The sequence below is a fragment of the Dendrobates tinctorius genome, unplaced genomic scaffold, assembly GCF_039654945.1.
Source record: "Dendrobates tinctorius isolate UK_male_01 unplaced genomic scaffold, ASM3965494v1 ptg000022l, whole genome shotgun sequence".
NCBI lineage: Eukaryota > Metazoa > Chordata > Amphibia > Anura > Dendrobatidae > Dendrobates > Dendrobates tinctorius.
In genome coordinates this window covers 116,931,688-116,957,318 of record NW_027361690.1, presented here as the reverse complement: position 1 = coordinate 116,957,318, position 25,631 = coordinate 116,931,688, and the positions used below count along the sequence as shown (strand labels likewise).

At 43.9% G+C, this 25,631-nt stretch overlaps 2 protein-coding genes across 4 annotated transcripts; one reads left to right on the top strand and one right to left on the bottom strand.

The window, feature by feature from the left end:
- Positions 1 to 13,749: 13,749 nt before the first annotated feature.
- Positions 13,750 to 22,309, bottom strand: FAM136A (family with sequence similarity 136 member A). Of its 3 annotated transcripts, none has more exons than XM_073569089.1 (3): positions 22,195 to 22,309; positions 15,926 to 16,066; positions 13,750 to 14,319 (listed from the first exon to the last, which is right to left on the bottom strand). In XM_073569089.1, the coding sequence occupies exons 2-3, from the start codon at positions 16,058 to 16,060 to the stop codon at positions 14,122 to 14,124; spliced, it is 333 nt and encodes a 110-aa protein (XP_073425190.1). In that variant the 5' UTR covers positions 16,061 to 16,066; positions 22,195 to 22,309; the 3' UTR covers positions 13,750 to 14,121. The 3 variants fall into 3 exon arrangements, with proteins under 3 accessions (XP_073425190.1, XP_073425189.1, XP_073425188.1); XM_073569088.1 differs by lacking the exon at positions 22,195 to 22,309 and adding an exon at positions 21,908 to 22,134; XM_073569087.1 differs by lacking the exon at positions 22,195 to 22,309 and adding an exon at positions 19,805 to 19,894.
- A 6-nt stretch (positions 22,310 to 22,315) lies between these two features.
- SNRPG (small nuclear ribonucleoprotein polypeptide G) lies at positions 22,316 to 24,994 on the top strand. The gene is made up of 4 exons (XM_073569090.1): positions 22,316 to 22,453; positions 23,496 to 23,518; positions 23,629 to 23,753; positions 24,809 to 24,994. The coding sequence occupies exons 1-4, from the start codon at positions 22,422 to 22,424 to the stop codon at positions 24,857 to 24,859; spliced, it is 231 nt and encodes a 76-aa protein (XP_073425191.1). The 5' UTR covers positions 22,316 to 22,421; the 3' UTR covers positions 24,860 to 24,994.
- The last annotated feature ends 637 nt before the right edge of the window (positions 24,995 to 25,631 follow it).

Here is a 25,631-nt window from a genome sequence, read left to right as displayed (position 1 = left end):
ACATTGGCTGGAATTAAGGATCCTGCATTTTTTTTAAAATATCATTTTACCATGTTCTGTGACTTTCATTGCAACTTTGAAGGAAATTTGACTTGGCAGGACAGCCACTATTAAGAAAATGCTCCACTGCTTCTCCAAGTCTTCTCCATTAGGTTCTCACTGCAGTTTAGTCTCTAATGTAGGTTATCATTGTTTTTCATCTAACCAAAGCTTCCCTTTAATCTTCATATAGATATAGAGGTCAGCCAGGGCCGTAGTTGTGGCTGAGTTCATTGGGGCTTGTGTGCCCTGGCCTTCCAATACATAAAAATCACGCTCCACTGTCAGCTTACTTGCCTCTCTGTCCTCTGCATCATCAGGGTCTGTTTTCCATTCTTTATGGCCATCTGCGGCCGCTTCTGAATAAACAGAGACACGGTCCAGGTGCAACTCAAAACGTAAAACTTTACTTTCATGACTTCGCAGCACATCCTGATTCGTTACATTTTCAACACGGTACTTCATGTTTCTCTGCACTCCTCTCCCTGTCACACTGCATGTTCCTGGATTGGACCGTTTCCAGTGGCTCCTCAGCGTCCTCCCTGGCCAGCCTCACTGCATACGGGTGTTCCCTCAGCCGTTTTGCCCCGGTTCTAAGGGCATCAGCTCAAGCAATGAACTGCCACATGGTGAGCGACCTGCCCTGCTGTGACTTCTCCTGTATCCCAAGTTCCTGTAGATGCTGTCCCACTGATTCTGGATGGCTTGGTTCCTCCTTAAATGTTGCGGGGTGCTGAGTAGCTCGGGCATTTAGCCTGCCCAAGCACTTCGGGCTACCTAGCCCTAACTGAATAACCAGGAACTATTCCTGCCTTACACCCAGCTAACCCCTCTTACAGTTAACCATTTAAAACAAATATACTCTTGTCCTACACTAAGCACACCTATAATACCCCCATCTAGTGACCAAACGTGTGCACACTTTCCCTAATCATATACATATCTACATAGCAGATTTTACACATATCATTATGAACCAATAATATATACACAAGTGTACACACTAAATCTGGACAAGTTTGGAGGTCCAGGCCAGTTTCTGTAACCCCCTTACATAGAGATGCTTAGTAAAAAATTTTCATCATGCCTCCCTAATGTGTGGGGGAGACAATGAGAAGGCATCAGACTGTGCTTAGAGGGTTACCATAGAAGCATCATGATGTGTAGGGGACACCCTGTGGGCATCATACTGTGTTGGGGACATCATATTGTGTGGGGGGATACTTTGGTATGATGTGTGGAGATCTGTAGGGGCATCACACTGTGTGGAAGCATAAAAATGCATAGGGGAGTACTGTGAGGGCATCATACTGTGTGGTGGTGCACTATAATGTGTACAGGAGCATCATTGCATAAGGGGAACACTGTTGGGGAATCATACTATGTAGGAAGTGCACCAGACTGTGTAAGAGGGCACTATGGAGGAGCAGTGTATAGATGTCATACAGCATGTAGTAACAAAGATCCCAAATACATATTTAAAGACCAGGGAGGTGACAAATGGTGATGTCAACCCCTAGGCAAGCAAAACCAGCTCCAATGCACATCAAACAAAAATACGAGAACAAGGAGCAAAAATGACTACAACCAATAACATAAAAAGTCAATTTATTGGTTACTATATCAATATTAAAAATTACAAGCTACACATATAGTCACATCATTATAACAAGTGCCAATCCAATGCAGAACCATAACCCCCCACCCCCTCAAATCCACCCAGAGAATAACTAACATACAACAATATAAGTCAAGTGACTGATAACTAATAAAAAGGTGATGGTAAGCAACAGGTAAACTCATGTAAGACAATATAAACCGGTCCCATGGCCATGAAAAGGCTCTGCAAAGGAGCCAATATCCATAGGCCTAATTAACATACAGCCATGAGGCAGTGTCATCAAGCAGAGCTTACCGGGACACAGATGATGAACATAGGGGATGCATGGAGTACCCCAACGCACGTTTCGCGGCAACACGGGGCCGCTTTCTCAAGGGAGCAATTTAGTGAGTCTCAGCAGGACCTTCAAATAGCCCCATGAACCCGGACATGTGATCAGTAACGGCCAATCATGGTGGTGTTTTCGGCGCATGTGCATTGGTGCTGCCAGGTCCTGAAGTACGAACCAAGCATCATGCACAATGCGCACGCACCGTGGGAGACAACTCCCACGGCGCAGTGCGCACAGCATACAGACGCCTGCCCGCAAATAGGACCCAGCCAGCAACAACGCGACACGCACGGTCACCCATCGCAACCAGCATGCATCAAATAATATGGACAGTATCACAGGGAAAGGTAATATAAATACATCACCCCACTATAAAACCCATTCATCCATGTGGATTGTAACACCGCACGCAGTATCAAATACAGAAAAGTCCGTTCAAAGTATGCAGCTGTGATCCATAATTTATAGCATGCAGACATATTCTCATCCATGATATATGGCCTTGGTCCATGGTCACTGCAAGCATGTTGATATTTCATTCCTCCGTCCGCAAAAAGGGGCCAGAAGGAGGTCATGCAGAGATGCAAAATGTTAGGAAAATCACTAACAGAAATAGAATAGATTGACATCATTAGAGATAAGACAATTAAAAATGAAACTAAAAACAACGCGAGTATAAAACCAATCCGGAGGGATTAAGGGATAGTTGATGGGAACCGAGAGGCAAGAAACCACAAGGAAAAATTATAAAAATACTACAGAAAGGGAGCAAAACTCAGGGATTCGTTGAGGCCCTTAGGTGTCACAGTGTCCAACAGGACGATCCACCTAGTTTCAATTTGTGCGAGGAGTTTCTTGTTGTCACCTCCTCTAATGCCCATATGCAAGGCATCTCTGCCCCTAACCTTCAATAGTCTTGCATCACTATTGTGATGCAGTTTAAAGTGGCGGGGAATTGTATTTAGATCCCAAATATCAGACACCGTCTTGGCCGCACAAATGTCCCGCACATGCTCACGTATGCAAACTCTCAATTCTCTGGTAGTAAGGCCAACGCATATCCTGGGGCACGGACCCGTGGCATAATAATTTACATTTGTAATGCCACAGGGTATACGCTGCCTAATTTTAAATTCTTTGGAACCACCTGAAGAGACGAAAGTAGAGCAGCACAGGCAAGACAGTATCCGCATGAAAAAGGAACCCCATATAGGGCCACTGGTACCAAAAGGATTGCTGGAAGCAGGGATATAATGGCTCCTAACCAGTAGATCACCCAGGTTTTTAGATCTCCTAGGAGTCATTAGGGGAAAGCTACCCAGGGCGGTCCTCAGAGAGGGATCAGTCCCCAAAACAGACCAATGTTTACTGAGAATGGAACGCATGTTGTTCCATTCGTGATTGTAGGTGTAGATGAACCATACAGGTACATCACCACCCACACCACTACACTTTTTTTCAGGATGTAGCAATTAAGTGGGGTTTTCCTCGCACGATCATACCCAGATTTCACAAATCTGCAGCTATAGCCACGAGCAAAGAATCGTTTTTTTAAATCCAAGACCTGTGCCTCAAATTCAGTATCTGAGAAGCAAATTCATCTCATCCTGAGGAACTGTCCGACCGGGACAGCCCTAATACTGGCAGGATCATGAGCTGAAGAGGCGTGTAATAAAGAGTTGACAGACATAGGTTTCCTGAAAATGTCCGTCTGGATGCGCCGGCCAGTGTCAACCTCCAAGCGGATGTCCAGGAAATCAACTACCCTATCGTTGAAAGGGTATGTAAGCCGGATGTTATAATTGTCATTAAGAGTCCTTATGAAATCCTCGAGCTGGCAGGCCGCCCCATCCCACAACAAAAGGATGTCATCAATATAGCGATACCAGCACAGCACATGGGAGGTGGCCGGCAGGCCCCCGTTGCCAAAAATTGATCTCTCAGGCACACAGGAAGAGATTGGCATACGAGGGCGCACATGTGCTAAACACTGATAAAATGTGGATCCAAAACACTTATGAAATTCAAGCCATTTTTTTGTGTATGCAAAAAAAACACGAGGACATCTGAATGAGACCTAGTATAGAGGGAAGCAGAGGGAATTCGCCTTCTCTGCAGCAAAATCATATGTTAGATCCAAGAAGGCAAAGTCAGGAAGGCAAGAAAAAACCCTTATAAGATTGAAAGTCTTCTTTTCATGGACAAGAAGGAAAATGGACACTAAGAAAGTGGGATAAGCATAAAGTGTTATTTCCAATCTATTTATCAATGTTCAACTCGTCCATTTAGCCTTTCATGAGCAAGGTCTAAAAAGTTGAGTCTGGGTCCTGTTCTGCCCTCGTCTATTTTTGAGGTCTGCTGACACATAGCGAGGTGGTGTTACTAGAGTTGGGGACCTTCCCGATTGGGGTCCACCTTGGTGGGATGATCAAAATAGTGTCAACTATCATTAAGTATTATTATAGATTTTGCTAATAAATGTATCAATAGCAAAACATTTGCTATCATCCCCCCCATGTGATTGTGTCTACACTTCTCCCAGTCAGGAAATCCCCTAATTCCCAATGTTGGTGCGCAGTCGGGTCAGCAATGTTACAGAAGGTGACCATTTAATCACATATTTGGACAATGACTGGAGCATAAGATTCACCATAAAAATATAAGAAATGTCTCATGGAGGCAAAGATCCCAACACTGTAATGTCCCGAGTGACCTAGACGGTGTAGGATGGGACCACACCTTTAAGTCCAGGCAGCTCAGACACTTTTCTATAGTGTGTAATTACTGTACACAGCTTTAAAGGAAATAATGCAGACATTGGCCCATGCTCCACTTACAGGTTACACACTTAGCCACAGATTAATCACAGATCACACAGAGAATGGTTGGCGTAAAGCTTCTGCATTCCAGCATTTCTCACACACAACTATGTGCTTGTGATAAGCTTCAGTGTAACAGCCCTGCTTCTAGAAAATGTCAACTTGTGATAAGCCTCAGTGTAGCAATCCTGTTCCTAAGAAGTCAACTTTTATTTCATTGCAACAGCCAGCAGAGCCACTGTATTTATTTTGTATAAAAAAAGTCATTTATGCCCATTGCACTACATTTTAAAAGAAGCCTGTCAGCTCCGAGAACACTGTAATGAAAGAAAATAAAGTTTATTTCTCCTAGGAACCACCGGCTTTCAGTCATACAAATGTGGCGCTGCGGCTACAATCAACTATAAGCACACCCTGGTACTTTGATTGACGGCTCTGCAATAATGTGCCATACCACAAGCAGTCATTGAAAGGGCCGGGGCGTGCTTATATCCGACATTCTCCGTGCTGCGAACAGCGATTGGAGGCGACTAGTTGACTGAAAGCCGGCAACTCCAGGGAGAAATACAGTTAATTTGCTCCTGAGAGCAGCAGTTTTAGTACTAATTGTCGAGCATCATCCTAAAGTTAACCCTAAATCTCTAGGTAAATGGCGTTACCTGACCCGACAGGTTCCCTTTCAGGACAGAAACTTAACTTTTAAATTTATGTTTTATGTGTTAAGAATCCAATTAAAAAAAAAAAAAATTATATTTCAAGGTGTGTTTAAAAAGTTGTGCATAGTCTCCGTCAGTTGTATTCCTCTTCCAAATTGTATCAATCCTATTAAGGGCTACAATTTTGAGCTGCGACTATTGCGAGACTCACATGTAATTAAAATTTAGAATTGTGCCCCCCAGAACCATTTTGCCAAATATGGCATCTTTAGGCGTATTGAGAAAAGACCCCGAATACCTCTAAAATACCACGTGATGAAACATGTTGACGATGATAGGGGCTTAGCATAACAAGTGTGCCTACAAATACCTGTGATTAGCCCAAGTGTAATAGTCCTTTACTCACAAACAGCCTCGATATAAGTCCTTTACTCACAAACAGCCTCAATATAACAGTCCTTTACTCAGCCTCGATATAACAGTCCTTTACTCAGCCTCGATATAACAGTCCTTTACACAGAAAGAGCCTCAATATAACAGTCCTTTACCCACAAAGAGCCTCGATATAACAGTCCTTTACCCACAAAAAGCCTCAGTTTAACAGTTCTGCACCAACAAATCAGCTTCAGTTTAACAGTGCTTTCTAGAATAGCTAAACTTGCTGTGATCAGTGCAACAGTTTTGTTCTTACAAATACTTGCAGTCAACCTCAAAATAAGGGGTCATTCACATATCACTGAATTTTTATGTAGGCAAATAAAAACAAAAAAAAACAACAGAATTTCATCAGTGTTTGGTCCGTGTGTCAGTCTTTACCAGCATCATCTCATCGGGGTTTTGAGCATAAGAAGTTTTCTCAAGCTTCTATCAGACATGAAAATCATACGTCATCTGAAAAACTCCCGATTTTCTTTCACGGATCCACAGAAGTGCTTTGACAAGCTTGATTGTCGGATCAAAGTTTGACAGGTCTGTGTTTTGGAGCGGACCACTCGTTCCCCAAAAATACATCGATATGTGAACAGCTCCATAGTCTATAATAGCTATAATGGTCTAAACAGTATAATAGTCTATAACGTGAAAACCTGCCGTCTTAAGGCGCCCTATGGATATGTGAACACTTATTGGTTGTGGGTCGGCTACAAAAAAAAAAAAGCTTGAATCTTCTCATTCATTCAAAATGGTTCAAAACTTCTTCCAGAAATGTAAATCTTCATGAAAAAGCTTTTCCTGAAGCGGTTTCCACTAGAAAACTGGTAGTTTTTGACCATTTCCAAATAACTGTATAGGGCCAGTTCATCACAACTTTTACCCCAGAGATGTGGCGTAAAAGCTTTGAAAAGTCGCAAGAGTTTTGTGCAACTCAAGAGTTGCAAAAAATGTAAGCGACTTTAACAGTTTTTCGCCGATATGAATCAACTCTCCAAAAATAGGTGGAGCTGGGGAGGAGCTGAGGAGAGATGGGGGCGAGGGACAGACATTTCCATGCCCCGTCAGCCAATTCGTTGAATGTGTTGGCTTTTATGTCTCTGGCACACATCACTCAGAAGATGCGCAAATTCATTAAGTGGGCCTCTTAGTGAATTGAGTTCCTTCTACTTCATTTTATAGTTTACTATAGTAATTGATTATCAGACTGCAAAATTCATCACCCATATTAGTTTGACATGACTTATTGGGATCTCTGCAAAACACAAAAAAATAATGTTTGGCAGCACTTTTACATTCACATCTGCATCAGAGGCTCTGACGATGCAACTCAGCGGTTTTCATGCTCAACTGTATGGTAAAGCGGTGACCAGCCATTTCTAATCGACAACTCAGCAACTCAAAACATATAGGAGCATATGTATATGCTCAGCCAACAGCATGGGTTAGAAATGATTCATTAAAGGGGTTGTATCATAAACTCAAGCATCCACAGGACAGGTGACAACTTGATGATCACTGGGGGTCCCAATGATCCTGAGAACAGTCCGCACTTTTAGTGGTACAGCACGTGCACCCCCACTCCATTCATTGTGTGTGGTGCTGCTGGTGATCACCTTGGTCTCTTTATCAGATGGGTCTCAGTAAATGGGCATCCAACGATTCTGTCGATTGGTGATACCTTGCATTTACGGTACAACCGCTGTAGGGAATCTGTCAAATTCCTGTATCTAACGAAAGTGAAAATCATCATGCATCGCAGACACATTATCCATTTTGCCGACATATTGAAAATGTTTAGTAGGGGTGCAAGGAATGGGCACCATGTTACAAGTGGCAACGCTGGGTCCTTTGCAGTAATCCTGTCTTCTGATTGCATCCTATGATTTCCATATGCAGGAAAATGGACTAGGGCAATCCTATTTGAACAATCCCCATAGCCCATGTTCATATTTAAAGGGCAAAAAATGTTATAATAAATTATACAAAACCTCTGATTATATATATTTTTTTTTTTTAAATATGATTTAAACAACCAAGTCAAAACAAAGAGAAATCTTTCTGCTCGTCTAAGATCTCCCCAGGAGGGCAGCAGGAGGTTAACTTGTGTGCAGTGCCGGATGATCCCATTGTGGGTGAGTCAGGCTGCTGTGACAGAGCGCAGAGGAATGCGGCTTCATATCTAGGCATGTAAGGAACCAGACTCCACGTGGGCAATGGGAGCGTCCTGACAGTTTCAGGATCCAAGGAAACCCACTCAAGGGCGGCATTCGGAAAACAAGAAACCACGTAATGCTAAAGATATGGCGGAATCAGGCAGCGCTATGAGTGGGCTATAATACCAGGTTCAGTGGTGAAATATGACACATTCTCCACTCTGGGACAGTTGAAAGTGACCCATTGTGCTCAAAATGACCATTAGCTGCAAGTCACATTAGACATCATGTCTGAAAAAGATCTAGTATAACTTTAGAAATCCCTGAGCTGCTTAGGAGTTCATTGCATGGCCCTATTCAGTGATTTACAGGCTTCGAGATGTCAGCCTACAAGACTCTAAAACCTGTAATCACATAAGTCCTGTGGGGCGGTCTCTTCATTTGAAAGGTCCTCGGCTTCCTGCACTGTACACTGCCAAGCCCCTCCCACTATGCACTTGAGTGACAGTATCAATAACCAGTCAAAAGACCAGGAGAGCCACAGGGGAGGGGCTGAGGGTTGTTCAATGTGCAGAGTCCAGGTCACTGCAAATGAAGAGACCGCCCATAGGACACTTGCAATGCTGCAAATATGGGGGAGGGGGACTAAAACTTTTTCAAGTTTACGCACATGTTGGTATATTTATGTTAAAGCAAGAATAACCCACAATGGTCACTGAAATAATGTAAAACAAAAAAAAAAGTAATTTTAAATTAAATTTTACTGAATATCATCTAAGGAGAATCAAACACATGCTTTCAAATTGTGGTTCAACAGCAGAGAAAAAAAAAAAGAAAATGTCCTGCACAAAAATGATGGTACCCCTAGAATGGATTGAAAATACTTTGACCATAGGGACATGTGATACTAATGTATGTCCTGTGATTAACAGGACAGGTGTCTAGAAAACTTATAATCAGTCAGTCTACTTATAAAGTGAAAAGTAGTCGCTGTGCTGTTTGGCATCATGATGTGTACCACACTAGAGATGAGCGAATATGTTCAGAAAACAATCGCCGAATTCGAATGTCCCATATTCGTGCAATATTCGTGCAGAATTTATGTTTGACGATCATTTCCAAACATATTCGCTCATCTGTACTCTCACTGACTCCAATGGCATTCGGCTATGTTCGGCAAATATTACAAATATGGCGATCGTAATCCGAACCGAAAATTGAAATGTTCGCTCATCTCTATACCACACTGAACATGGTCCAAAGAAAGCAGAGGAGAGATTTGTCTCAGCAGATTAGCAAGAAAATAGACAAAAATGTTAAAGGCTATAAAACTATCTCAAAGGAGCTTGATGTTCCTGTTCCTACAGTTGCACATATTTTTCAGGTATTTAAGGTTGATGGGACTGTAGCCATCCTCCCTGGATGTGGCCACAAGAGGAAAATCGATGACAAATTGAAAAGTTGGATGTCATCGATATTGAAAATCTCTAGGACTCTGTAGTGCACTCTCCTCCCCCTCATACAAATTTCCATTGAGGACTGTCAATCTGAGCCCCTTGAATAGACTGTGTGAAGTGAACCCGCTTAATTAACGGGCAGGCCACCCTTTGTGAAGTGATATGATTAAAACAAATACCTCACATGAAGGAAACAAGAACTTTACAATCCACCAACCTCTATTGACCATAGGAGCACACAGTTAACATAAGGTAAAGTGAGGAATCTTAGTTACAATACAGAAAGTCCTTTTGAAGCTCAGGTGACTGAAAGAAGGTCCCATTTGTGAGAAAGACTGAAATTTAGTATGGACAGGTAATTAGACAAAAGGTCTTTTCAGCCAAAAACAGGGTACGTGTTTACGCATAGACACAAGTGGCAGAACCCTTTTGTTCCCAAGAAATACATGGTCCTTTCAAAAGAAGTGTTCTACATTTACACTACGTTATTTTTGTCCATGTAAGGGAAATATTGCATCTTTGGCCGACATATCTCTGGAAGAAAATATAGAATATCGAAGTCTGTATGGATACGATAGTAATGGGACATACATTTTCAGCCTCAGGGTTAATAGAGGAAGAATATGCATGTTTTCTCATAACTGTTGCCCCTGCATATAAGCCCCAAATCCATAATGGCCAAATCACTGACAACAGCCATGACAAGTTTGGTGTCTGGGTAACCATAAAATTCAAATAAATAATATGGTGGCGTCTTCGAACTTCTGCGATCATCCGGAGAGGAGTTATTGCATAAATTGGGATTCTCATAACATCCTGAAGGGCAGAAGACAGCCCACAATCCTGCCCAAGGGAGGGGGGGATGTGTAACTCAGGTGCTAATAAAAGAACAGGGCCAAATTAAGATCTAGGTTCCAGAAGAGAGATGCACATCATGCATGAACGAATCTGGTTTACCGAACGGCCGGCCTTAAGCGAAGCGCTCTTATTTGGCTAAACTGAATCGTCTCTGTGATCGATGTAGCAAGTTCTCTTGTTGATCCCTTTTATTTACTGTCACTGTATATACTGTATTGTTTTGTCCCATTTGCAAAATCTTTTGTATATTTTTCATAAACACTGCCCTCTTTTGGATTAAATATAAAATGTAATAGTTTTGTTCATCACACCCCTGAAAGCCTTAATCTACAGTCGGCCTGTATTAAACATGACTGGTGGTGGCGGCGAGTAGTCTGGGGTTATCGTACGGGGGTATATACATATTCCATGCAATAGAACCGGAGGTGCATATACTATGTTAGTTTCCCGGTAACGGAGGTGACAGGCTGCAGCCTCCTTCGGGAATCGGCCAATCGTGTAATTGTCCAGACAATAGGGGGCAGCAGAGAGCTGTTAGACACAAAGATCACGGCGGATGATTATACGTGACCTTCCTGGCCTGCTATAAACCTTGACAACTGATAATACGCATGGTAACAAAGTGCCCAGAACATCCAAAAAGATTACAGGTGAACCCCAATGTCAAGCTACATCGGTGTCAGATCGCAGCACCCATCGCTGTATGGGTCAAAGAGGATTTCATGGAAGACGACAGAAGAGGAACAGGTCAGATGAGGCAAAACTGGAGGTTTTTGTTAAATCACATCAGCTCTATATTCAGAAGCAAAAATGAAGCCTACAAAGAAAATAACATTGTACACTAATTGTTACATTAATACACTTGTAAGCGGAATTAGAGGAAAAGAGACGGAGGAGAAGCCACACGGCCACTCCATGCACACACCGGCAGCACTCAGACAGAGCTTGCTCTGGGAAGAGATCAGTGTCAGAACAGGACGAAGGGCCCCGAGACGCAAATGATGAGGCGCAACGGTGCACCAAATGCTTGGCCACCCTAAGGGTTCACCAAAATCTCCCATTTGCATATGACTTAAAAGTTATATTTTAATAATAAGAGTGGCTATTATAAGGGGCTAAGTCCCCTACAGCACTCTATAGCCCATTTCAAATGCATTTTGGAATTGACAGACTCCTTTTAAGGTAAGGGTACGATCAATATCTGATATTGAAAATGGCTTTGGTCAATTTCAATCTATTTCAGCGACCATTGTGGGTTTTGTTTTTTTGTTTTTTACACCTCATTCAGAGGTCTGATATTGTTGTACAGGTGTTTTCCGTAGTTTTCACGCATAGCACTTCTACTTGTGAAAGTCCATGGGGCCACTCACATGTCCGTGATTTGACGCGTACCAAGCGGTACATGCAAACCTGTGGAGACACCCACGGCTGATAACATGTAACATTTAACTCGCACTTACTGGAAGCGCGGCAGTAATCCCACCCATCGGCACCCCTGTAACATGAGCTGGCATGACAATCGGAGGTCTACAGAAGATGCAAAACTGGGGTCTTGTTATTGCTGATCTGCTATGGAGGCCACCCGGTGGCCGGCGTTCATAGCAGATGATTTTAAGCAATCGAATGATTGCAGCGACTAGTCTCTTCAGGGGCCTATTTAAACAAGTCAAAAAAAAAAAAAAATTTTATATATATATATATATATATATATATATATATATATATATATATATATATATACACATACTGTATATACACATATGTATGCATGCCTGCACACACACACACTTGGTATCGCTGCATTTAGAAGTGCCCGATCTATCAGGATATAAAAAGAATTGATCCGATTGGAAAACGAGAAAGAGAATCAAAACGCCAGAATTATGCTGTTTTTGGTCGCCGCAGCATTACAATAAAATGCATTAACAGGGGATTAAAACATATCTACACCACTATCAATAAAACATCAAGCAAAAAATAAACCATCACCCAGCCCCAAATACCAAAAAATGGAGACACTACGAGTCTCAGAAAATGGTGCTCCCCCCCAAATAAGTGAAAAAGAACCTATACATACTTGGTATCTGCAAACTGGTAATGACCTGGAGAATCATTATGGCAGCTCAGTTTTAGTATTCCATGAACATAGTATAAAAAACAAACAATTGTGGAATTGCACTTTTTTTGCAATTTACCGCACTTGGAACTTTTTTCTTGTTTTCCAGTACACTATATGGTAAAATCAGTAGTATCTTTCAATAGCACAATTTGTCCTGCAAAAAAACAAGACCTCATGGCCTTATTGATGGAAAAATAAAAAAAAGTTACGGTTCTGGTGAGGAAGGGGAGCAAAAAAAACAAACTCAAAAACCAAAAAAATCCCAAGGTCGGGAAGGGGTTAACAGGAGGATACCAACAATTTTACCCGTGTGTATATATGAACCATGAAAACTTCTGGCTGGCAACTGTGTGTTTATACAAGTTCGTTCTTTTCCCCTTCTTTACAGCTGCCTGCGTGCCTCGTTATTGCATATTATTATTAATAGAGCACCATTGATTGCAAAAAAATTGTAAGGCTAGTTTCACACTAGCGTTTATTCCACGCAGCGCACGGCGCCGCTAATCCCCGCCCCCTGCCGGCTCCCTGCCCGCCCCATCCGGTCATCGCCGCCTACTATCGCACATGGACGCTTGCGATCTGCGCACCCCATCTTTAGCATAGGGTGTGCAGATCGTGCGCTAGTAGGATTTCGGCGTGCGCTGTGCACTTTTGAAGGTGTGAACGTGCGCTCCGAACGCAGCATGTTGCATTTCTGCGCGCACGGCGCACCTTCAAAAGTTAGCAGCGCACGCCAAAATCCTACTAGCGCACGGCCAGCGCACAATCTGCGCACCCTATGCTAAAGATAGGGTGCGCAGATCGCAAGCGTCCATGTGCGATAGTAGGCGGCGATGACCGGATGGGGCGGGCAGGGAGCGGGGCTTAGCGGCGCCGTGCGCTGCGTGGAATAAACACTAGTGTGAAACTAGCCTAAGATAGTGCTGTAACTACCTTGTCCTTACATACAAGATCTCCTACCAAGAAACTGGCTGTTCACCTACTCACTATACATTGCTGCCCAGCATGTGAAACACAATCCCTCCTGAGCCAGAGGGAAGGGGAACAGAAGATGCTTATGGTGGGACATCCCATACAACATTAAAGGGGAGAAGGTGACACAAGCAGGCGACGAGCATCAGTGATTGCGTGTTAGATTGGTTTGCAGAGACATTCCAGCTACAGAAGAAACATCACTGACAAATCTTACTGCATATAAAGTATTGTGAACATCATTTTTTAAAATTAAAAATACCCTCCTAGGAAAAAAAAACATGAGATGATATAGTTTTGGATAATTTCATTTGACCGACCTATGAGTGACCCTGGACTATTACTATATTATACACTGCTATGACCGCCACCATGACAGCTCCTGCAGCTGCTGTGTCCATACTCATTTTCACTGTAAATACCGTAAGTTTCTCAGTTTTATATATTCCACCTCAAAAGTAAAAAATACACCGAATTGAGGATTTGCCTAATGGAGGCAGATCATGAGACATCATTGATGAACTGCGCAGATTCTCCGAAACCAAGGACAGTATTAGTCCTAGCCCTTCATCTGACATCATCTGCAGGGTCAACGCCAAGGACCAAGAGGCTGCGGCAGACCCCAGGAAGGGTCGAATTCGATCACAAGCTCACAGACACATCATTAAGAGGTCTTTCGGTCAGCTTCAGCCAGGGAATCCTTCAGCTTCTTGGTCATACTGGGGAGGAGATTCATGTGGTCCTCCGCACACTTCATCACACAACTCTCCAGCTGAGCTCTTGCTTGGGATTCTTTACTGCCATGATCCAGGGAATCCTTTGCCTTGTCATTGCAGTGCATTGTGCAGCGGCTCAGGCGATCCTAGGGTGAGGAGGAATCAGAGGAGCAACAGATCAGACTGTGTAGCAGGGCATGTGAATGGACATTAATACAAAATGGCCCTATATCATGAATCTGAACCTATAGCTGAAGCCCATGGATTTCTATTATTTCTTATTGTTCATTTATCCCCATCAATCATTTTATGCTAGTGCAGTGAAAGTGAGCACAAAGATAAAAAATGGCATCACTGTAACCTGTGGTGTTTTGACCATCCACACACTGTAATACTCAGCCAAAACCTTGGGTTTCTCTGACAATTTGCAAAAGTTTTAAAAGTAATAGACTGACTCCAGCAACGACACGAGCACTGAATGACCAAGCGTCTCCTGCATAGCATCAACTCCCTGCACAATCTGTGGCATCAATAGGCAGGAGCGCTACATGCAGCCAATTATGGGCCCTTACAGGCAGGCTTAAAGGGGCTGCGCAGTGAAAACAGGGGATAGGTGAAAATGTAAGGAATAGAGAGGGTCTGACATCTTGGACCCAACACTGATAATCAGAACCAGATGCTGTTAGAATGGAGCAGCAGTGTGGATGCCTGACCGACGCTCCATTTATTCCCTATGGGGCTGCAGAGTGCTGCACTCGTCTTTTATGCCCACCCCATAGGGACTGAATGGAGCGCTGGTCACATATCCGGCCTGCAGCTCTATTCTGTAACAGAGATAAGGGCCCTAGCGGCCAGACCCCCACCCATCAGTAAGTTACCCCCCATCAGGTGGACAGCTGATAATTCGTTTTCAACAGTAAACCCCTTTAAGCTGTCCGCAAATGAACTGCAGCTGCTGTACGTGAGAATGGTATAAATCATAGTGCAAATCTATGCCAATATCTGGAGTAAACTAGAGCAATGCTGACATTCTACTCACCTTTCTAGTAAAAAGAAAAGAAAGAAAAACTAAAAAAGGCCCCCAATACTTTAGGCTCTATTTGTATCCAGATCTCAGACTCCGATTCAGATTTTAGCACTTTTACAATGAAGAAAAAAATAAAAAAGCAATAAAAGTGGAGATACACGCTCTTCAAAATGTTGGAAATTTTGACAACTCCAATACAAATCAATGGTAGCACAAATCTAGAAGAACATGGTGGCTTCGGTTATGAATGTAAGGCGCAACGCAAATGTGCACAGGCCCTTAAAGGGGTTTACATTTTACGTGATCCCAGGAGCCAATCATTAGGCTCAGCTGCCATGCTTAAGTACACGGCACAGGACCGCTGAGCTCAGTGATTGTCTGCAGTGGTTATGAGCTATAGTGGTGCGATCGCCCAAGCTTGTCCGATCCACAAGGACTTGACGCGGCAGGCAGCAGTAGGTGGCGGAGTTCAGCTCACTCTGTTATTTTTACTCAGCTGATATAGTACAAAAATATAAAAACTCAATGAATTAGTAAGCCAGCGTTATCACATGGTGTCCTTACAAGGACACATAAAACCCCGGCTAAGGAAGGGCCACTTGCTGTATGCAACATTATCCTGGTGACCAATATCTCACAACAGAGCTCTGCTGCCCCCTGCTGGATTACACAGAAAAAAAAAAATTGTATTGGCATGATTGTTGGATTTTAGCTACAAGACTTACCTGAAATCTCTCCAGCTCACTGGTGACCAGACTCTGCGCTTGTGCGAGGGGAGCGTGGCAGCGCTCGATGCAGTTGTGCACCTGCTGCATGGAGGCCTTCTCGTTATCACAGCACTGTGCGCTACACAGGAACATCTTCCCCTGAAAGAAGAACCAGAGTGGAATAAAGTCACCTTCCGGAACACATAATACACAGATGCAGGGGTTTCTTTAGGGCAGAGGCTCCTGTAACCATGTCTTAGCTTTTCCCTTCTGTCCCTGGTATCAGTATTGATGGTCTAGCAGACATGTCACAAAATCACTTGTAGTAAAGGTGGAAGTGCCGCTAAGAACACCACCGAATTCTCCGGTAAGGCCCACATTACTAACAATTAATATGCAAAACGTGTTTATCTGTGATGTAAAGGCTGGCATCCCTTAAAAAAAAAAATATATATATATATATATATATATAGTACTCCAAAACAGGGAAGAAAAATACTAATTTTCTTGCACAAGAGCGAGGCCTCATACAGACATGTCCATAGTAAAAATAAAATAAAGTTATGGCTGCTAAGAGGTGGACAGGAAAAAGCTAAAAGAACTGACTGGTCATTAAAGTGGTTTTCTTGTTGCCCTTGGTTGCAGTTGGTTTTAAAAAAAAACAAAGATGTGCCTACCTTGCCCTCCCTGGGTCCAGCTCTCAATGTCTGGTCTGCAGCTCTGATGTCACGTTGACAGCAGCACACACAGTAAGCTCAGCATCTCTGCCTGAGCGACACTCTGCTCTATTACTGGCTGCCGCGATGCCAACGTGACGCAAGCACAGCCGATTGTAACACAGACACCAGAGCAGGAGCAGAGACTCAGCACTGGATCTGAGAAGGAGGAAGAAAAGGACAGTTTTGGGTTTTTTTTTTAAAGGGAAGGCGATTTCGGCTGCCCAAACCAAGACTGCAGCCAGGTATATTATTTTCTGAAACGCTCTGACCTTTCGGAGAAAATATACTTTAATAATAATAATAATAAATGATAATTTTATTTCTATAGCGCCAACATATTCCACAGCACTTTACATTATAGAGGGGACTTCTACAGACAATAGACATTACAGCAAACCAATAAACACATAGATCAAAACAGACACCAAGAGGAGTGAGGGCCCTGCTCGCAAGCTTACAATCTATGAGGAAAAAAGGGGAGACAAGAAAGGTGGATGGTAACAATTGCTTTTCTTGTTCGGACCAGCCATAGTGTAAGAATTGGGTTTTCCTGTGATGCTGCATGAACCAGTTAACAGTCTAAATATGTAACAGTACAGACACAGAGGGCTATTAAACGCACAAAGCATGTGAGAACATGATGCAAGGAACCTGGTTATGGTAAAAAATTTTGAATGTGCCATACAGGGATAGATTAGGTTAATGTGCTGAGGTGATAGGCCAGTCTGAACAAATGCGTTTTTAGGGCACGCTCAAAACGGTGGAGATTGGGGACTAATCGTATTAACCTGGGTAGTGCATTCCAAAGAATTGGTGCAGCACGTGTAAAGTCTTGGAGACGGGAGTGGGAGGTTCTGATTATTGAGGATGTTAACCTCAGGTCATTAGCAGAATGGAGGGCACGGGTAGGGTGGTAGACTGAGATGAGGGAGGAGATGTAGGGTGGTGCAGAGCCATGGAGGGCTTTGTGGGTGAGGGTAATAAGTTTGTACTGGATTCTGGAGTGGATGGGCAACCAGTGTAAGGACTGGCACAAGGTAGAGGCATCGAGCATACTTTGAAACTTGAAACTTCTGGCCGCCTCATCCCAGGGCTGCTGCCGCTGACTGACAGGTCTCTATGTGCACAGGAGGGAAAGACCTGTCAAAGAGACCTATCTCCAATCTCCTTATTGTCCCCAGCCAGATCCTCAAAGTATATGTTCTCGGAAATACCGGGTTGTCCCAGAGAATAAAATACCTATCTGCCTTGATGAATGCAGGTTGAGATTCATGTTGCCCATGGTTTAGGCAGCATGAATTGCCCAACAGGTTCTGCAGCGGGAGAACAGGAGTTTTCCCAAATCCTTTTGATGCCAGATCAATAAGGGGTTAAAAATGATAAGACAATAGAAAACAGCCGATTACTGGCAGCATCTCCACAAACATTAACCAGACTGTCAATAATAAGGGACAGGACGGTCTTTACTTTTTGACAAAGGGCAGAGTTCAGTGCATCCATCGTGGGCCGGCCGCCATCATCAGACCCCTGAGCCACAGATTTACTTTTACTAACGGCCTTTCATGCCCCTTCTAATTCTCTCAATGTGACTGTACCTAATCCGGAGAGGAGACCTGGGCACGTCCTCTCCGGGGGCAGAACGGACGGCCATTACACCAGTCGCCCACACCGCCAGTGCAGAGGGGAGACTACGTGGGGCTGGTACAGACAAAGAGGCAAGTCACACAGAGCCGTCCTTACAGACAGGAAAACTATTACAAAAGGGGTTAAAAAATGTAAATTAAAGGAACAAACTACAACTTCTAAAGCCTCAATAGCATCGATCACCAAGGTGCTGATAAAAGAAGATCACCGGTGTCTGTGGGTCTCAATACAATAATATAAGCAATGACTATTGGGGACCCCACAATACTGTATGTCATACTCTGTACATGTCTGCCACCTTGTGGCCATACTAGTGCACTGCCTTCACAGGATGTCTAGGGTTGCAGCATGAAAGTATATCTTTACATGGTGCTGTCAGTCAGGAGATAGAAAAATATTAAAATCTGAGAGTCCTCAGTGGTGGATATGGTTAGCAATTAAGAGGCATCAACCACAGAGGACTCATATTTTTTTGCCCCAAAGCACCCCTGGACCTTATTGATGCTTGGATGTCACTAGACTTCTGCAGGTGTCCCTATGGTATCAGAAACCAAGAGGTTAATAGTATGGCTCTAGGTGTGGATTTGTTTTTTATCAGGATATCCCTCAGATGCCTGATCAGAAAGTGATCAGGGAAATATACAGGCCAAGTCATCGCCATGATCATCAAGTCATGCTTCTCAAACCATTCCTTCGAGGGGTTGTCCAACATTGAAAAATGTTTCCCCAAGGCATGGATCTTTTCAAGATAACAATCGGAAACATGCTTGCCCTTCCGTCACCCTATGAATCAAGGGCAGAGCTCTGCATAGGCTGCAAAAGTGATAAGTGTACCATTTGTAAGTCAGAGGACAGATGAATTCTCAGATTAGCTGCAGCGGTCACATGAGTATAACAGCACGTCTCCGATTATAGGCGGAATGGTAACAGGGACATATTGGTATGGGATACAATAATACAGATCATCAGATGGCTAACTGACCCCTTCTCGCTCCATGACATATGCATGCCCTTCATGGGAGTCTGGAGCAGAGCCTGGGCCACACAGGGCAGGGGTTAACTCTAACAGCAGCATCCATAGCTCGCTCAGATCGCTGGCATTCAACCACCTAAACAGGAGCCATCACTGGGTCAGAAGGGGCAGCTTTTGCTCTTAGTTTATTCCCGTTGCTTTCCTGAGCAGGCCAGTTTTTTGTTCTTTTATAATCCGCCGTACAATTCCAGCGATATGGGCCTTTTTATTTAGGGTCACATTCTATGAAGGAGGCATGGCCGATATCTCTGAGCGCGTGGTGGATCGCTCCCCTTTTTTTGATGCGGAGATTCTGCACTTAAAAAGCAGCTGTGGTTTTCAGGCACCCAATGGAAGTCAATAGGACGAAAACCAAACAACCACATAGCAGCTTTAACCCCCTTAAAGGGAACTGGTCTGCAGGCGGGAGCCCTATAACTAAAGGCACGGCCATAATGGCGCTGTGCTGCGGATTATTATACCGGGTGTGAAGGGATCGCTCAGTGGTTGAGGAATACTCACTTGGGAAGTTTTCATAAAAAGACGACTTCTGTGCTTTAAAAAGGAGGCAGGGGACTGAATACTCAATGACCTGTACAAGAAGCAGAGGAACAGATAACCAAAAGAGGACCCTGCCCCACAGAACACATCATTTTCTGAATACTTCAGAAGGCGAGTATTAAGGCCTGTATCACACATCCCTTTTTAGATGTCCGTCAAAATCCGCCGTTTTGCAAAAAAAACGGATCCGCCATTTTTTTGGGCGGATCTGTTTTTTTTCCCCCATAGACTTGCATTAGTGGCTAAAGCGGATCCGTCCAAAAAACGCATCCATTAGCATCCGTTAGTGGCAAAACGGAAATGGATCCTTTTTTTCACACTTTGGCGGACGCCAAAAAACGGACCAGGTGTCCGATTAATCCGCAGCACAGCGCCATCATGGCCTTCAGTCTGTAGGGCTCACTCCTGCTGACAGGTTCTCCTTAAGGACTGGACAATTTTCGCAGTCAGTGCTATTCTCCTTTTCTTTCAAGAGCAAAAATGTTGTTATATTTCTGCACAAACGACTATTTGACGGCTTGTTTTTCGCAGAACAAGTTGCAGTTCTAAATGACACCATATAGTGTACTGGGAAAACAAATCCAAGGGAGATGAAATTGCAAAAAAAAAAAAACCCGCGGGGCCACTTTTTTTCAGTTGTGCAGTAAAAATTATTCTCCAGGTTCGCATGATTACGGCGATACAGAGTTTCCTTTTTTTTTTTTGCCATTTCTGTAGTCAATAAATATTCAGACACTCGTAAAAAAACAAATGACGACAAGGTTTTCATTTTGTGGTTGATGGAGCTGTGCGACGGCTTTTTTTTTTTTGCAGGGCAACCTGATGGGTTTATGGACACTATTTTGGGGTCGATAAGACACTTTGATCGCTTCTTATTGCATGTTTTTGAGTTGAGATGATAAAAAAAAAAAATAAATAATAATAATTCTCATACTTAGATTTTTTTTTTTCTCTTTCCAGTTTTTACCAACTGGTTGAATTAATGTAATTTTTATTTTGATAGACTGGACTTTGATTTTTAAATGGCAATACCAAATTTATGTGCTTAATCTTTTAAGATCCAAATTTTAAAATGGTGGAAAAGCGGAGGGGGATTCAAATTTGTAATTTTTTTTTTTTTTACTTACATTCTTTAGTCCCTTAGGGAACATGAACCTGACCTATCCCTGCTACTGCTTTACCGCTGCATTGCTGTACATTGCGCAAGTCAGTCTTGTATTGCATCAGCGTTCCACCATTCTGCTGCGGTGGGGGTGGGGGGGGGGGGGACTGTCGTGTGGTTACAACAGCGCACCCCTGGGCTAATCACTGTAAGGGTAGGTGCCAAGAAAGATATTTGATATCCATGGAGAAAGAAAAATGTAATTAAAAAAAAAAATCTCTGCAGACTTGTTTAATCTGGTATTGAGATCACACTCAGCCATGCAAGTCAATGAGTGCTTGGAAACCATTGGACTGCACTCGAATGACATCTGAGGGCAGTCCGATTTCAGTGCACTGACAGATTGTAGACCATTTGTTCTCCATCTTCTCCTCATTCGAGAGAATGGGATCACACTGTGAGGTTGATCAGAAGGCAGAATCGGGCCGATTCTCTTGGATGACACAATATACAGTCGGCTGCCCGGAGAATGACAGCAGCATGTACCAGGCTAGACGAGCTCCGTGCCTGTACACTGATCACCATTATAGATTCTTTAGTGCCCCCTACAATTGTTTTTGCTTCACCGATCCCGCAGATGATTTTTTTCTCTTTTTTGTGCCCCTCCGGTCCACAGTTTTGCCACCTGATAGTAAAGGCGTCACTTTTCCATTCACCCAGCGGTGCATGTAACACAGACCCTGCATTTCCCCATGGATGACACACGGTCTGCAGTATATGCCATACAAAATGATGGCTCCTGGAAGAAGAGCAGGAAAAAAAATAAGGCACAAAAATAAAAGTCTGCTACACCCATAAAGGGTTAATGAATGGCATGCCGGCCATTGCCAGTCCCTGCTGCACCGGTCACTCCGCAGCACCTGGCTGTGTGCCCTGCGCTGAGGCTCGGGCAGGTCTCCCACCTGCATCTGGCGGATATTCTCCCGCTCCAGGCTCTTCACCATGGCGTCCACCGCATTCTGCAGCCGGCTCTGATACTCCTCAGCCATTTCCTATGTAGACCAGTGCAGCAGCAGCATGGGCTCCAAGGGCATAGACCGAGCTTCCGCCCTTACTGCGTCACTTCCGGTATCCTAGGACGCCTCGGCATCACTATCCGCCATGTTTGTTTCTGGCACCAAGGGGCGATAACAACATGTATAACCCCAAACCAGAGAGAAAGATGGCGCGTACCAGCGCCGACACGTACCACGTTATAAAGCGGTGTCTGCAGCCGGGCTGTGATTCACCTCGCGTTCTCCTGTGTGATCGTTTGGGCTGCGGCGCCCAAAACAAAAATGTCTGCGCCGTGCAGTCGTCACCGGCGTTTCCGCTTCCTCTGACGTTAGTAACGTGCGCCTTTTGTAAAAACGTTGCGGCTTTCCTGGCGGCTGGAGCTGTTGTGTGATACGAGCCGGCGCCACACGAGGAAGGAAAATGAGCAAAGCGCACCCGCCCGAGCTGAAGAAGTAAGACCCCCGGGGACGGCGGAGGGTGCGCGGGGCTCAGGCACCATAATTACTGATAGGTTCCCAGTGGTGTTCAGGCCTGAGGAGGGGATGTAACTGCAGCATGCTGAGCATGGCGTCTGCTGCGCGGTGCCCCAGAGCTGTCAGGGTTGGTGGAGAATCCCACCGCGACCAATCACATGACAGCTTTCATTCCAAAGTGCATAGTTAAAAAATGAAAGTTGGTTTCTGATTGGCTTTTAACTTGGGAGTGTTTCTGCACATGTTTTTGTGGTGCAGTTGCCCATAGCAACATATAGTTACAAGGCCTCCGATGACCTACCTGCCTCTGTACCTTGTCCTCCTGCTTCACGTGTTTTCACAGCGGATTTATATTTTGTGACTAACTTGTCATGCCTGGAAATGCTTTTTAGAAAGGGTTAATCATTAGGTAAATAGTGTTGTAATCCTGCCTTACTAGATCAGCAGCTGCAGGGAGAAAATGGAGTAGTAATCTTCCTGCAGCCGCTCGTTTTCTCTCGCCGAAGCTGTCACAGTCACCATTCGCTACACGGTGGGTGGGACTGAAACCCCTCTGGTGTATTATCTGCAGGTAAATATTTCCCAACATGACAAGCTCCTGTTGGAGGACTAAATCCTTCAGCGCCTCTCATCGTCCCCCTGATAGAATCTTTTTGACCATTCAGCTTTGTCATAAGAGATGGGTTAAAAAAAAAAATCTCAGGTTTTATTTTTCACACTGACTGATTGGCTTCTGGGGTTTTTGGCAACTTCCACATCACTGTCCATGTGCTGGTGACGGTATTTGTGGACGTGGCTGATAATGATTTGGTTTCACACAATGAGGAGTGTCGGGATTATCACAACCAATCTATAAAAGGGGCAGTTGCCAGTAGTGACCAGATTTTGCAGACTTTTTGAAAGTTGGATGAACCAGGGCTCCAGTATTTCCTTGCTGTAGACCCCAGGGCCGGGTCCCTACATTCATTATTATCTGTATGTAAGTTGTGTTACATCTACTAACTCTGGATTATCTCTTTAGGTTCATGGACAAGAAGTTGTCATGTAAGTGTCATATGTGCGCCCCACCGTCATCTTCTCTTTATATTTGAGCACTGGGTAGAGTCCGACTTAACGCTTTTTCACTTGTCCTTTATTCTTCTCTCATCTTACAGTAAAACTAAATGGCGGCAGACATGTACAAGGAATCCTGAGAGGGTTTGACCCATTCATGAATTTGGTGGTAGATGAGTGCACGGAGGTGTCTGGATCCGGGCACCAGAACAACATTGGCATGGTGGTAAGTGTGCGAGGAGAACTAGCTCTACAGTTGTGATTGCTGCTCCTCACACAGGTCCCCCCCCCCCCACACACACAAAAAAAAACCAAAAACAACCATATGAGACTTTGGAAAATAAAATGGCGCTTAATGCTTGTATAGGTGCAAAATGTATAAAAAGATGGGTATGTGATCTATTAAGAAATGGGCTCCTTTAACAGTCTGTAGAGGGTCCTTAAGTGGCTCCTGTCATGCCCTAAATTGCTATAAACCTGCAGACATTTTAATCTGGTTATTAATAGCATTCTGAAGGCCCAGCTACCAATATGAAATAAAGTTTTTGTCCTGGCATCCTCCGGCTTTTATTCATAGAGGCACTGATGGCATGCGTTCAGTGGCTGTATTCACACTGAGGCCTGTCACTTACTGCCCGGCATGGTTACAGCCACTGATCACTACTGAAAGCGCAAGGAGGAAAGTTAATTGCCTCCCAGCATCCGGGCATTCAGTGCGGCGGCCGCACAGCTTTACAATGCTATTAACACCTTATCTGCAAGTCAGTAGCGTTTTTGACATGACTGGTTTCCTTTAGTTCAGTTGTATCGTAACCCATCTCCCAAGTGAATGACTTGCAGCACTTTTTTAGTTGCTTCACATTTATTTAATTTCCTGCACAGCAGCGTTACTAGCCACCCGCTGCCCAACAAAACTACTACATAACCCCATTTATTTGCCTGATCCTATGTTCCCGTTGCCTTCACAGTAGATAAGAGATGGCTGTTCTGCTGAAGGGGCCTTTTTTTTTCGATCTATTGGCTTTTCATCTATTTTCACAATCTGCCAGCACCTATTAAATACTGTAAAAGCCCATTCACAACATGGCAGTCGGCAGTGACGTACAGAGATGATCTGATTGTCAGGTCTTTGGATTTTAGGCGGGAGGGGCCTTTGGGAAGCCTTTTTTTTTTTTTTTCCTTCCTAGGATAGAAACCATTTATGTACTAAACATTAATGCATGATCTGCTGTGCTGCCCCAGTTCTCACGTGTGATGTGTGATCCATCCTTATCTTTTCAGGTTATAAGAGGGAACAGCATCATTATGTTGGAAGCTTTGGAACGAGTATAATACCGTGGAAACAGATGGAAGACCCCAGACCCGCTCAACAGAACACATTACTTGCAATCCCGAATCTGTGATGTTTATAGAAGATGCTTTACTTTTACGTGTAACTTCTGTTTTGTATTAAAACTCTTCAGTTAATGATGAGTGCTGCATTTTATGATCTAAAAATTCTTCTCACCGAAGCAAATGTGTTCACTATTGGAGGTAGTCAGCAAGATGGAGTCTACTATGACTTGCTGATAGTTTCATCTGGTCATTAGTGATGAGCAAGCGTGCGCAGATATTGTGTTATCTGTGTATCTCGGGCGTGCTCGAATATGTTGGAGTCCCCGCAACTGCATGTTTCGCAGCTGGTAGATGGCTTCCTCCGCCCATTCAGGTGGACATCTTTTCCAGTATGAGTTTGGGTACAGTGAGCCTTGATACAATGCTCAGTACAGGCTCTGAGAGGCGGTAAATGACGACACAGGGACTCGCTGCCCATAACAGTCTGCGTTTCTCCAATGCTCATTTGTTCAGCAATATTCCTTTATTTTAATGATCAAGGCAGACGCACAAAATATTGCAGCAGAAACACTAGGGGCCCGTACTGTACCTGCACATCAGCAGTTTCCAGCCTACGTTAAGTAACACTAACTATATATTATAGCAAAGTTTGTCATGAAATATGGCCACTTGTAGCCTGAACATTTTGTCTTTATTCACTCTGATGTTAAAGGTTTTCCCCCCTAATGCACAAAGAAGACCCTCGTCACCCGCATCCATCAGCTGTTAT

Excerpts from the sequence above, each read along its gene's own strand:
- FAM136A (XM_073569088.1), bottom strand. The coding sequence starts at position 21,994 with ATGGCTGAGGAGTATCAGAGCCGGCTGCAGAATGCGGTGGACGCCATG. Across the intron at positions 16,067-21,907 it reads AGAATATCCGCCAGATGCAG|GGGAAGATGTTCCTGTGTAG; the intron begins GTGGGAGACCTG and ends TTCTTCTTTCAG. Across the intron at positions 14,320-15,925 it reads GTGAGCTGGAGAGATTTCAG|GATCGCCTGAGCCGCTGCAC; the intron begins GTAAGTCTTGTA and ends TCCTCACCCTAG.
- SNRPG (XM_073569090.1), top strand. The coding sequence starts at position 22,422 with ATGAGCAAAGCGCACCCGCCCGAGCTGAAGAA. Across the intron at positions 22,454-23,495 it reads CACCCGCCCGAGCTGAAGAA|GTTCATGGACAAGAAGTTGT; the intron begins GTAAGACCCCCG and ends TTATCTCTTTAG. Across the intron at positions 23,754-24,808 it reads AGAACAACATTGGCATGGTG|GTTATAAGAGGGAACAGCAT; the intron begins GTAAGTGTGCGA and ends TTATCTTTTCAG.